Raw genomic sequence first — 14,179 nt, forward strand, 5'->3', positions numbered from 1 at the left:
TAAAGCTAAACTTAAAGATGTGTGTTTGTGCTATAATTAACTTTAAAGTGACAGCTGTCACGCCGCACATTTCCTTGCTTAAATGGGAAAAGTAAGAAATGTTTTCACTCCGTTGAGAAGGATGAGAAAGATCTGGAAATTTGATGCTTTTGATAATGCTTAGATCCAATTTTCACTTAGCACAGCATAATAAACGGTCTCCAACTGACACCCCTAATTGGAGAGGAAATTTCATTTCAATTACTTCTGCTAGGAATTCAACCTTGGGACAAAAGCACTGACTGTTGGGGGGAAAAAGAAGTTCCTACCTCATCTTCTGACAAGCTCATTATGAGAATTGTGTGTTTTGTGTTGAGTGAGCTGCAGTGGGTATTGTTATAGAATCACAGAATCGTTAAGGTTGGAAAAGACTGCTAAAATCTTTGTCTGATGGCATCCCATCCCACCATGCCCTCTGACACATCCTTCAGTGCCACACCTCCACGGTTCTTGAACTCTTCCATGGACGGTGACCCCACCGGCTCCCTGGGCAGCTGTGCCAGCACATCACTGCTAGATGAGAAACCCGCCTGTTGTACAGCTGAGAGATGAGAGTGGTGCTGGAGGAGTACTGGGAGCTGTCACTGGGTTCTCTACATGTGATATTTATACTACTTAACTACAATGGAAGAGGCTGCTGTGCCAAGAATGGCAGGATGGTCCTCCTAATATACAGAATAAGGGCAAGGATTCAGGGAACGTTGCCTGTACTGTTTGTAATTTCTAGTTGATCAGGGATTGTCTGTGTACGGTAGATTTTAAATTTATTATGAATGCTTTTGTGGTCTTGCTTCTCTTCAGACCAAAATCCAAAGTGTCCTATAGAGTTAATGCTGAGGTTTTGAGCCTGGGAAGCAATTTGTTCAGGTGGAAACCCTCTTGTTCAACCAGCTGGCTATTGCCCAGGCCAAACCAGTTTTTCGAGTCAGAACTTTGGCGGAGTGGAAACTGAGCAACATGCAGATTGTCGATGATTTTATGAATTGCTGGGATCTTTGGGAAGAGATGGCTGAATGTAACATGATTTTACATAAAAAATGGCTGTTGGGGCAAGAGTCTGGTTTCAGAAGGGAGGGGATGCTGTGAGTGGGGCAGTGGGCAGTCGGGCCTTCTGAGGATTGAGAGCACGACAGGAACAGTGCATGCGGGCACGCGCCTGGCCTGAGATGTGCAGGGCTTGTGGTTAATTCAAGTAGACACATTTGGGTTTAGGAATCCTCCCCGTGTCTGTGCATCTGCTTATTTCAACTGCTGTTTGTCTCCGACAAGTGCATTTTAAATGCAGAGTGTCTGTCGTAGTGTCTGGTGATTAAGCGCTGCAGAGTGATGTTTCGGTGGGGCTGGGTCACCATAATGTTGTGGGGAGCCTCACCCTTGGCTCCTCAAGTCTTGTGTCTGTGGTGGTAACAGACTGTGCTAGGGAAGGGCCGATGCGAGATCAGCTTGATATGCTGGCACTTAAACACTGTGGGTACTTCCAGTTGTGAGGGACTTTTACCTGCGCAGTGATGGTCCTCTCTGCAGGCCCACGTGTGTGCCCTCTGTGGGACTGGACAAGGCGCAAACCAAGCAGTATGCCCTCCAGGATGCTTGGTATTCCCATTACCTCAATGGCAATTGAATGCTGACATGAACTAGGAATTGTAAAACACCTTCAGGCAAAATGTTCCTATAAAAAACAGACTTCATTGGAAGAACTGTGAGGAACATTGTGTGGTACGTCATCTTCTATCACCGTGCACCTGGAGGCCAAAAACTTCAGCCAGGTGCAGAACGCTTTTTGTACTGACCACCTCACCATGAAACTACATTGTTGTGGTTTTTTTCTAAGCATGAAGGAAAACATTTCTTAAGTATTTTGATTCTACACTTAGACCTAATTATTGGATGTTCCCTGAATAGTTTTTCCCACTCCATAGCCTGACCTATTTTTGATTTTTTGCTATTATTTCCAGGACTGCAGAGTAATACCTTTTACAGTAGATGTATAGTTAGAATAATAAGCAGTTCAGCAACAAATTCCCAGCTTTATTCCAAGAGTCTTAAAAGCTGCTTTTGGTTTTGAAGACACAGAATATGCCAATCTTATCAAGCTATGTGTATTGCTTCTGTATTAAATTCTGCAGCTTGACTAGGGTTGCATGAACTCTGCTGTTTCGTCTCTACTCTTCCAGCTGCTCAGTAGCAGGAGAGGCCTGCAGAGAGGTGCTACTTTTCTCCTTTTTATCTGAATATTTCTCAGTTATTTTCTCTTCCATCTTCTATTTCTACTTCCTTTTGATTTAATCACTTCTATTTTTCTTCTTTCTGTGGCTAGGCAGAAAATGGTTAAAAAAACAAACAAACAAACACAACAACAAACATTCTTGGTTCCAGTTTCAGTGCACCCCTCTGCCTGTTTTTACATCTGCAGAGCACAACCATACTGCTGTGTGTAAATCTGTGTTCTGTATAGAAAAGGCCACTGAGACACTGGTATGGAGATTATTTCCAGAATAATGTACTATTGGAACAGTTTTTAAGTTAGATATGTGATTTATTGTCACTATGCAGTTTGAAACTACAATTAACTGATACAGAGTTAATTTCAAACATCTTTTGATGCTTAAATGAAGAAAATGCTCTGAAACAAAGAGAACTGTTCATGTTAAGCGCTGTGTAGCAACAGGACTGCTCATATCCTGGTGCAGAAGATTGCTATTAAATCTCTGACTTTGGAATTGTGAATAATGGTTTCTTTTCATTTTGGCTCACATATTTGTTTTCAGGATGCATCTTTGGAGACCGTGTTTAGAATGGGTTTGTTTTATTACGTGCCTCTATATCCTTATATTTATGGGGTAAAAAAAAAAAGCTTTCAAACACTATAAATGCACTTTGTCATTTTGTTCTTGAATTTGTTTGCTCAGATTTTCGCAAGCAAAAGAAGTGTGATAATCTGTCTTCTGTGACTACTGAGACACCCATTGAAAAAGCAGTCATGCTAGGTGAAGCATTTAATAATAGAGTTGGTGGAAACGGGAAATGAAAGTATGTAGTTATGTTTAGTTTTCGTTAAATTGTCCTTTCACACTTTGTGCTGTAACTTCAAGGCAGCATAATGCATAACACAACTGAAGAGGGAGATAGTAATGCTTGAGGAGATCCGTGTACGTTTTCTCCCATTAAATACTGCCTGTTTTCATTCTGTCATCTCTTTTCTGTAATCAGAGATTTTTTTTTTCTCATCATATAAGGATGAATATAGCTTTGAAACATGCTTGTGAGGGAGGAATGTTTCAGAATAGAGTGGTTTGATTTAGTTGGGAATGGCTGTGCCAGTCATGGTAATTTGTTGTGACATTTCATTTTGTTTGGCTTTGCAGTAGCTCCTGTGTTCCTCTGTTGTTAATAATGCAGAAGGCCTGGACTACACAGCACGATGCAGGCAGGTGTACAGCAACCACACATATTAGGCAAATTAAACATAAATTAGACACTAACTGGCAATTTCAGTCATTTCTTCACAATTTCTTAACATGAGGTTATATCATTTCTTAAATTTGAGCTATAAATGAAGAACTAGAAGGGTTTATCTAACAAATAGCTTGTTTGAGATGAAACAAAATTACTTTTGTACATTAATACTTAGATGTTAGTTTTCTTTAAACAAAAGAACCAGTCTACATCCAACTTCACGCATGCATTGCTTGGCACCTTGTTCCCTTCAGCTTCTGTGTTTGCTAGCAGGCTGAAACATACCATCCCGGCAGATGTTCTACACATTTACTGTCCATGTTCTCCCTGGATATCTATACTGAAGTGCAGCCCACACCTTACAGTTGGTAGAAGCCCTCTCTTTTATCTCCATGCTCCTTGCCACACAGGTGAGCAGGAAGGGATCCACCCCAAAGCTGGGTTGTGCAGATGGCTGCAATAGCTTGTAGGTGACACAGGGAGGAGGGAATCATAGAATCATAAAACGGCTTGGGTTGAAAAGGACCGCAGTGATCATCTAGTTTCAGCCCCCTTGCTGAGTCTGTCATGATGGAGGTTCTGTGGTATCTAAAGATGGCTCCGTACTTCCATCCTTCATATATTCAATGAGTATAATGCTTTTTCCTTAAGAGAAGATAAGTGGTTATTGTAGGAATCTGCAAACCAGACCTCCACCATGAATAATAATGTGTTTTTTTTTCAAGTTATTCTAGGATGAAAAAATTTTAAACCATTCTGAATGTAGAAAAAATAATTCATTGTAGCAGATGCTTACTTATTGTTATCTATTTTAGAGAACTAATTATTCCTGTTGTTGGTAGTGCTAAAGCTTACAAAATTGCTTCCATCCTTGAATTACTATAATTAAGACAATAACTTCCACATCTAGTTAACATTGCTGTGCAGCTGGTGCATTCATTGACATGCAGATTTCAGATTTTGTAAATTTTCTGTCATTGTGAATAAAAATTTTAAATACTTATTTTCATTTCCAAAATCTCTGTTTCTCATAAAGAAGTCTTTGTAAATCAAATCAACTGAAACTAAACTCCTGTAACATCAGAGGAAAATCTAGTTAAATTTAGTTAAGTGCTCATAGAATCATTAAGGTTGGAGAAGACCTAAGTTCACCCATTCCAACCCCAGCCCACCCCACTGTGCCCCCTGCCCACGTCCCTCAGTGCCACATCTCCACATCCTTTGGACACCTCCAGGGATGGGGACCCCACCACCTCCCTGGGCAGCTGTGCCACTGCATCACTGCTCTTTCTGAGAAGTTGTTCCTAAATCATTAAAAGGGATCATAAACAATGATTAGTAACAAATGTGATTAAAGCTATGATTTTTTTTCTGTATATATTGTTTATTTGCATACGCAACACCTTCTGCCCTGAGAGTGTTTTCTAGAGAAGCGCGTTATCTTTTTGACAAAATACCTCATTGTTCGTTCCTCATGACCAGCACTGCAGTGATGTTACTGGAGATCAGTCCCAAATTGCCTTCTGGTGGAGGCTTGTTGGCTGGGGACAAGGTGTGCTGGGGCTGCACACAGCTCCCAGGTACCACACATCCTGCTTGGCACTGCTGCACGAGGTTGCTGCTGGCTGCCGAGCGCATTGCAGCGGGTCCAAAACTAGTGTCCAGTTACCAGACCCACGTCTGATGTCCTGCAGTGTTCAGTTTCAAGAACACATCTTGGAACGCTCCACTGCACATAACAAATGTTATTTTTACTGTGGGGAGAGATCTCAACTCACAAACAGTAGAGCCACCATTTCCGTGGTGATGGCAGAGGCATTGTTTCACCTCTCTCCAAGCAAACTCCCGTCTTGCTGTGCTTGTTCTGAATAAAATCAGGCAGCTCTCATGCTCCCCTGGGCTTGCAGGTTCCTGGAGTTTGGCAGTGGCCCTGCAGGGCATGCAGCAGGGGTTGGCTCTTTCCAAGTTATGGAGTGGGATCTGGGAAAAGCCTTAATGAGTCCCACACCAAACTGTGAGGAGAGGAGGGTCGGGGACCTTGCATGCAATGAAAGTCGGAAAGCTTTGGCTTACAAGCACGTAGTAGTGCTCAGAGTCTCTCTGGACTGGTTCAGAACTATAATTTTTTTCTTGTCAGTGTACTCTGAGTTGTATAGTTAACCTTTTCCCTTTCTACTCTCTCCTTCTATTCCTGGTTTTTATGCAGATTGGATTGTTTTTAGAGAGTTTCTTGCAGAATTCATGAACAGTAATGAGCAATGATGTAGTGTAAGAGTTCAATAATATGATCTCCTCATTATTGGCCATGTAGCCCCGTGCTGAGCCCCGTCTGTCTGGCTGAAGTGCATCTTCCAGGAAAGCATTTTGTCTTCATGTGAACTGTGCCAGCACTTAAATTGACTTGCTCAAATTTCTTTGGCACAAATTCCTGGTTAAAGCTAGCTTTACTTCTTTAATATTCAGCTGTTCTTCTTTAGAAGGTGCTTAAATGCTGTCGTGATGGATTCCTGAGGTTAGCTGCCCAACTGGAGGCTGCACGTTAGCTCTTCATAGAATTACAGGATGGTTTGAGTTGGAAGGGACCCTTGAAGACCATCTGGTCCAACTCCCCTGCAAGGAACAGGGGCACCTACAGCTCCACTTCTCCCTTTTTATTTTCTTCATTTTTGTGACTATGAGGTCTTTATTGCTGCTTTTTCTGTAATTTCTCGTTGATTCCAAGTTCTCTAAGAAGTTATATCTATCCATGTATCTATCCAGAGAGCTCTCTTCAACCAATCGAGAGTGCATTTGTGGCTGTGTGCGTGTATTTTTCCCATCATATAATATGAATTCAAGAAATTGGAAGTTTTGTTCTTAGCCTTTATGTCTGAGCTTTGCCTTATTGCCAGCACATGCGGATCGTGTAAATGGCTGAATGGGCTCCAGTGATGTTCCTCCTTCCCTGGTGAGAGATCCAGCGAAATGGAAAGTTACCAGATTTTGGGGGTATAAAAAGAATATTCTTTATTCCTAACTTGGGCAGCTCAAAAACCGTTCCTCCCCTGGGTGCATTGGTGCAAACCTGACCTGTTTTAATGGGTCTCAGCTGTGCTTTGCTCTCCAGCTTAACCCTCTCTCTTTTGAGTCGTCCTCTCTGCAGCGATGGCAGAGAAAATGGGTTTGTAAAACCTGGTCCAGTCTGGCAGATGCAGCCATCAGTTAAATAGCTCTGAGCTTGAGACAGCTCTTATTCCCCATTATGCTGTGATTTAAATACACCAACTTTCCAGAGGATGCTCTGGGCTGTGATGATGAGTGTTTTAGTGACTCCTCTTAGCAAAAGGATGCAGCCACGGGGGACGGAGCTCTCTTTTCTCATGACACTAGTGTTCTGTATTGAGCAAGATCTGCAGTTTTTACATGGTAATTTACATTAGAATGCTCAAGGTTTTTTTTATTTCTCATGTAGTCATCTACGTTACATTAGAACACTCAGCACTTTGGTGTTGTGAGAGATTTTCATCGTGATGTAAACATAGTGATTATCTGCTACTAATGTTGGAATTGAGTATTCTGGTTTTTTTCAACAGTTACTGGAATAGACTGACTGAACACATTTTAAAAAAATCCATAAACTGAGATTTTAAGCCTCTTAACATCAGGTCGTTCGTTTGTCTGTATGATGTACACAATGGCAATCAGTTTTTGGATGGAGTGTTGTTGAATAATACATGAATGTAAATGAAGATTGTATGGAATCAGTTGGACAATTTTGAGGAATGCTTTAAGTACACTAAAGAGCCTGAATAGCAGTTAATGGCGCTTCAACTTTATTACTGTTTATTATGGTTGGCAGTTCCCTTGTGCTTTTTTCTGCTTCGAGTTCTCCAGTTTCCTACAGAATAACAGTAAGAGGTCTTACAAATAATAACAGTCAGATATACTGTATCCTGTGACAGCAAAGCAGTTCTGCATTAAATTGTGGTTTTGGCAGACTGAGCGCATTTATCGGGGCTGCTCCAGGTGGGATGGGGGCAGGTCACAGAATCACAGAATGGCCAGGGTTGGAAGGGACCTCAAGGGTCATGAATCTCCGACCCCCTGCCACATGCAGGGCCACCAACCTCCACGTTTAATGCTAAACCAGGCTGCCCAGGGCCCCATCCAACCTGGCCTTGAACACCTCCAAGGACGGGGCATCTACAACCTCTCTGGGCAGCCTGTTCCAGTGCCTTACAATTCTCTGGGTAAAGAATTTCCCCTAAAGATGTCAGCCCTGGAGCCACCGTGGAGCTCTGCTGGGCAACCTAAGTGTGTGTTGCATATGCACTGTATGTATTCCTATATGCCACAGGAAAATGGATGAACAGCAAGGGAGTTAAATATCCAGTAGGCTTTGTTCAGGACTGGGTGAAATGAGAATGTTTCACTTGCCCATTATGATTACTTCCATCACCTTTAGAGCTAAATTGGGCAGAGGGCTGTTGAAGCTCACCTTGCATGCTTTTCAGTAGGCATTGAAAATTCATTGGGCATTCAGTAGGCATGTTTGTGCTGCTTCTAGCACATTAAAACGTGTATTGCTGACAAAGTACCTTTTGGCCCTGTATGTTTGTTTCCCAGCAGTCAATACCAAAATCGAGTGAGAGAAGAAATATCGACCCGAATCTGAGAGATTATTTCTCCTTAGCTAAAGGCTGTTCTTTAGGACCAGCCTTTGGGTGCTTTGATTACTCTGGTTTTGCCTCATCATCTGTATCTCTTTCTTCCAGCTGTCGGACCAGCAACAGAAAGAGTTTGATTGTAACGTCCAGCACATCCCCGACTCTCCCGCGGCCGCATTCCCCCCTCCATGGACATGCAGGTAACTCCGAGGGCTGCCGAGCTGGGAATCGTTGGGAAAAATGTCAGTGCTCATTGCATTGAATTTGAACACAGAATCATAGAATGGCTTAGGTTGGAGGGGACCTCAAAGATCACCTTGCTCCAACACCCTGCCATGAGCTGGGTTGCCTAACGTGTTGATATTCCCCATCAGTGTGCCATCTGCGGTCTCTGTCTGCTACTCTGAGCAACATGAGATGTTTGAAAATTGCTTTATGCATTGCTGCCAGTTTTATCACTTCAGCAATGGTGAAATGCTCATTTCCAGGCAAATGGGCAACTGCTTGTTAGTCATCAGAGTGAAGTGTGGAGAGATGTTCTTTCTAAAGAAGAAGTGTTTATTCAGTCTGCGGTAACCACAGAGTTTTAGAAGGGGTCATGCAGTGGGTTCAGCAGCTTGCCTGAATAGCGTGTTCCCTTGTTACCTTTATTGGGAGAGGGGCAGGTGATGTACACCTGCATTGCTTTCAGTATTTCAGAATGCCAGAGAAAGCAGTTGGGCTTCAGGTGTGGCCCTAATGGGTACAAGTTTAACTTAAAACAGCCCAAACGTTGCCACACATATTCACCCACTGTTGAGCCAATGTGGAAGCACATCACAGTTGTAAGTAATTGTTTTCGTTACAATCAGACTTCTCTCATCCTACATGGCAGTATGTCCTGAAAGTACTTTCTGGAGATTGAAACAAAGGAAATGCTGAGAAAGGACAGCAAAGTGGTGGTGGCTCGGGGAGAAGGAGCCATCTGTTTCTTCTTGCAGAGCATTGTGCCTTGCAAGGGACATTCAGCCAGCTGGAAGGACAGAAGTTCTTGTCCAGGCATACCCGTGAAAGCCTCAAAAAGTCAGATTTTCATACAGATTTGCTGAGTAAAGCCCTGTCATGAATGGCTGGGAAGTTGCTGTACTCACACTGTTTTTTAAATGACCCATGATTTTCATTTTCCAATCTTAAAAGTAGCATATTAAGGCTATTTTCTTTTTCCTTCAGAATCTCAGATAACTCAGATAAACTTTATTTATTTTCAAATGTAACTTGTTGAATTCATTACTGCACCAAAAGCTTGCATTTGCTAGAGGAATTCCACTTCACTCCAAACTCCCTTGGCTCTCTTATGGGTGATTATGGTAGTGATAGCTTTGTAAAATGTGATATTTCTCCTGGTAGGGATTCTCTGCTTAGTTGTGTTGTGCTCCTTACTTTATATTAAGAATCTATATGTATGTTGAATTTAACAAATTCTATGTCAGCTATATAAGCATTTAAGTAAAACGGTGGAGAAAAGTGTTCCTCGGAATATGAAAGAAGCAAGATGCTTTTGCTTTTCAGATTGCAATAAGATGTTGATCTGATCATTGCTCAGAAGACAAAGGCAGAGATGTTCACACCTGTATTTTCTCGATTTTCTTTTCTCCCATCTTTCAAATGAAACATTGGTCTTAGTGTTTTTGATGCTGTCTTGGGCTTTGCAGGCTTATCTTTTATTACATATGTGACTGTCTGGAAAACGAGAGTAGCTACTCAGTGTTAGGTCGTCGTCTTTAGCAGAAATTGTCAAATACTTCTATTTCTTGTTCTAATGTTGCATATGGGATTTGAAAGTATTAATTAAAAAGGACATCCTATGTGACCTCCAAGAGTTGCAAGCAGAGAACAAGGAGATAAATTACTGGTAGCCTCAGTTCCCTCCCATTACTGTGCTTAGGAGTTTTACCTGAGTCAAGTAATTTATTCAAGAGACAAAAGTAGATGAAATTTAGAGTAGATTCACAAATATTTTCTTAAGAAATATCATATATGAGATGTGAATTTGAGAACAGGCTGTGATATTTGTTTAGTATTTGAACAGAATCGATCAATCTGTTTGTTCAGACACATGCACTGATAAGTCACTAAGAAAAGCTGGAGCCTCTCCCATCCCTCTTGCGTTGTGAACACGCATCCTCCTCTTCACGTCCATTCTGCACCTCTTCCACAAATGAAAGGAGTGACAAGCATACAGGGAAATAAGGAAGACTTTCTAAAAAAGTTCTGTTCAGAAAATGGAGTTCTTTATGGCGTTAATTGCAGGAGTTTCTCTTTTGTGTGTTCTGTACATGAAGGTGGGGTGATGTGATGTAGCACAGTCCTTCCTCCTAATGGCCTGCAAACTACGCATTTTAATGTACAGAGCAGCTTAAGATGGGATGTCAGGCAATTCCATATCCCACAAAATGGAGAGGAAAGGTAATACTAATAAGAGGTCTAAAGATGAAAGTAAATCTGAACAATTTCTAACTCTGCCATGAAAACATTTTTGAAAAAATAGCTCTTAATGGATTTGAAGTGCACTAGTTCAGTTTTCAAACTTTATGAAATAATCTGTTCCAAAATTACATGGAGCCTTGTTATTAAACAGCTACAACTTGTTAATGTCATGGGAAAGCCACCCTTATTTACTCCCCCATATCTTGACTGAAGTGCAGTTTTGGGAAGACAGGTTTGAAAATCTTCCTTGTATTTCTTTCAAATCAGAGGAAGGAAGGTGTCCACACACTTTCCCTGTGTTTGCATTTCTTCGAAATGTTTTTTTTTAATCTAACATACACCTATTACAGCATACACATTCGAAGGCAGATTAATACATTACCCTTAGACTGTATCTTACAATGAAAAGCTTAAAATAAATCAGAGAAACAGCATCATCTTTATAGTAAGAATCAAAGAGATTCTTGAAGGTGGGTGAGGGAGGTTCACGCTGCTATGAACTGCTTCGAGTGCTGCCAGGTTACAAGTGGATACACTTGTCCCTGTTCCTGTCTGTAATAATGTGTGAAGGGAGCTGCTCACAGGCAGTGTGATAATACTGAATTCAATCATTCAGTCTCTCACTGTAAGTTCAGTTCCTTCTTCTGGCTTTAAAAAAAAGAAAGAGAGAAAGAGAGAGAGAGAGAGAGAGAGAAAGAAAGAGAGAAAGAGAGAAAGAGAGAAAGAAAGAAAAGAGAGAAAGAAAGAAAGAAAAGAGAAAGAAAGAAAAGAGAGAAAGAGAGAAGAAAAGAAAGAAGAGAGAGAAAGAGAGAAAGAGAGAGAGAAGAAAAGAAAGAAAAGAGAGAAAGAGAGAAAGAACGAAAGAAAAAAAGAAGAAAAGAAAGAAAGAAAAAGAAAAAAAAAAAGAAAAAAAGAAAGAAAGAAAGAAAGAAAGAAAGAAGAGATTATTTTTAAGCCTTCTATACACTTCTTTTTCATGTATCAGTGCTGTACAAAAGTGCACGATGCTCCTGCTTCTTGATCCAGATATCCTTGGATCCAAGGGCATGAACAGTGTATCTGCGCAGTGGTCAAACAATAAAACTTGTGCAGGGTGTGTTGTGTGCAGCTCTGGATCCTGTCCTGGTCATCAGAGCTGCAGTTCATTTGCACTGTGTGCATGTGATCCCTGGATGCCAGACAGAACCCCGGGTATTCGCTTTGAGCTGGGTGGTGCGTGGGGCGCTGAAGTGATTGGAGTCATCCTAACATTGGGATGTGCTAGAATGTGGGAAGTCCTGTGACGTGCAGTAGGATGTGTTCTGCTTCTGTTACTATTCAGCAAATAGCATTAGTATGTAGGTGGCCACCACAATTGGACCTTTGTATTTATTGTATTTCTCAGAATCTCAGGAGCAAGCACTACAAAAAGGTTCTAGTTTGAGCTTTTGGACTTGTTAACCTGTGCGATGTCATCATATTTGTAGATGGCAGCTGAGGCTTTTGCCTGTCTCCTCCCTGAAAGGTCTGTTTTCCTAGTTTCAGAGCAGTACAGGTGCTTTAGCTACCTCCTTCTCCACGTGTCCAGGAAATGTAAAAGTTCATGCCTGAATTATTAACATTGATGTAACTGCGTTGATTTACCTAATGGGTAATCATTCTGCGTAACAGCCTCCCCTGAGACAGTCATTCCAGGTTCAAAAGGAGCCAACTATAACCCCTGAGCAACAGGGGAATTTACCTTTGCTAACAGAATAAATAGAGTTTCGATCAGCCTCGGTGAATGAGAGCATTGCAGTAAGGCTTTTCTTATTAAAATTCCTTCAACTAGAGCAGATGCAGCAGTACTGGAAATTTTAGGGAAAGTAGTAATTCCCCTTCTCCCTGTTGTTGTTTTAAAAGCTTCACCCAGACTTGAATTGAGTAGAAAAACTAATTGCTTTTCATTTTAAAACTTGAAGCAACTCACAGGGGATCTAATTAAAATTCCAGTGTCTGGGAGGAAATATGCTATATAAATCTGAAAAAGTTGTTACTTAAAAATTAATAGTATCTCCGTACCAGATTGTGCAGGCTCAGAAGACTTCGAACACCCACATAGTTAATTTCAAAAGTTAAAAACTGTCATTACCCAATTTGCTCAGTTACTCTGAAATCCTATTTTGATCATAATGTGGAGAGTTTACAAAAGATTGATGAAGATATTAAACAGACGATGACAGTTCACTGCCTGTTTATAACAGCAGTGGGCTTTTTGTTTCGAGAAAGATCATCTCGATGCCAGCAAAAGCAGCAAATCTGTGATGGGTATGTGAACACCCAGGCTCCTACAAGGACAGGCTCCTTTGCTTTGCTGGGATGTCTGCACTGCTTCCTGCAGGACTCATTCTGCCTCATCTCCTGATCTTAGCTGCTCTTTCAGCTTTCTGTTCTCCTAGCAAATACGTGGCAACCCCAGCCCTAGCCTTGTGCTGCTGCGGGAACATGTGCTTCTGCACCTTGAGTTGGTCATTTTGTTGCTATTGTAGCTTTTTTCACTGTTCTTGTAAGCTTGCAGTGCCATCTAGACTCTGAAAACTAGTCTTAGCCCAGCAGTAAAATGGCTCTGTTTTTTCAGTGTGCCCATAAGGAGCCAAGTGAGTGCAAGCTTAATAAATGAAGTGCCAGTATTTGTCATCTTATTGATTTCTGGTGGTGTTTCTCTGCTTGCTGCCCACGATACACTGGGAGTGGGTTTGGGGCCAGTCGGTTTTGGGTGAAGGCATGCATTGTGTCCTATTACACTGAGCTGTCGTTAGTTCTTAACTAATATTTTACAACACATTGAACTCAAACCAAACCGACCCACAGGAAAACAAGCTTGTTGCCCGCACCCTTTGTTTTTCATTCCGTTTGCTCTCGGTGAAGCAGATTGTGCTGGATCATGCTTCCCTCCCCAGCTCTCCCATCACCCCTTGGCACACACCACATCAGCCCGAGGCTGCTGTAATCCCGACCAGCTGCTCTTGTCCCCGTGCACGTGTAGCCAGATGGAGCTGCCCGGCGCTGGGACACCGTCACGGCCTGGAAGCGTCGGCTCCTTCCCCTTCCCCCTTCCTACCTGCATGTGTGTGTTAGGTGGGAGTGACTGCAAACCTTCCAGTGAGCACAGTGCTTGTCTTCGCCTTCTGCTCAGCATAACACTTAAGGTACACGAGTAACTTTTTGGGGATTAGCCCATTGATGATGCTCAATTTTAACATGACTTTTTTATACTACACCTGAGGACCTTGCTGATGACCACGTAGCTTGCAGAACATTGCTTGTCCTGTATCCATTTGTTTTCCTGCTCATGTTTTAATGCTGTTTTTACTCAGAGAAATTGCTGCTGGCATATGCTTACTATGGGTAGTTTCTCTTTTGTGCTTGTATTAAGGACCTGAAAGAGCAAACCACTTAAGAATATGCTTGATAGAAAGAGTACACTCGCTGACATGAAGCTACTAATTCATCTTCTAAATTTCAAAGGTTTCTGCAGTCTGTAAATGATTCTGGCTTTCAGAAGGGCTCCTGTAAGTGGCTGCTTTTTTCTTTGAAGACACTGCAGAGCACTG

General features: G+C 41.8%; 1 protein-coding gene across 9 annotated transcripts in view; it reads left to right on the forward strand.

Moving 5' to 3' along the window:
- The window catches only part of MAST2 (microtubule associated serine/threonine kinase 2), a 142,719-nt gene that overhangs the window by 78,216 nt on the left and 50,324 nt on the right, over positions 1–14,179 (forward strand). For all 9 annotated transcript variants that reach the window (XM_042819374.1, XM_042819367.1, XM_042819371.1 and 6 more), the window contains one exon: positions 8,250–8,341. In XM_042819374.1, coding sequence (XP_042675308.1) covers positions 8,250–8,341 — 92 coding nt within the window. The remainder of the gene's footprint in view (positions 1–8,249; positions 8,342–14,179) is intronic.

This window comes from Centrocercus urophasianus, unplaced genomic scaffold (genome assembly GCF_019232065.1).
Source record: "Centrocercus urophasianus isolate 14NV4802_14NV808 unplaced genomic scaffold, USGS_Curo_1.0 seq_18, whole genome shotgun sequence".
Classification (NCBI taxonomy): Eukaryota; Metazoa; Chordata; class Aves; order Galliformes; family Phasianidae; genus Centrocercus; species Centrocercus urophasianus.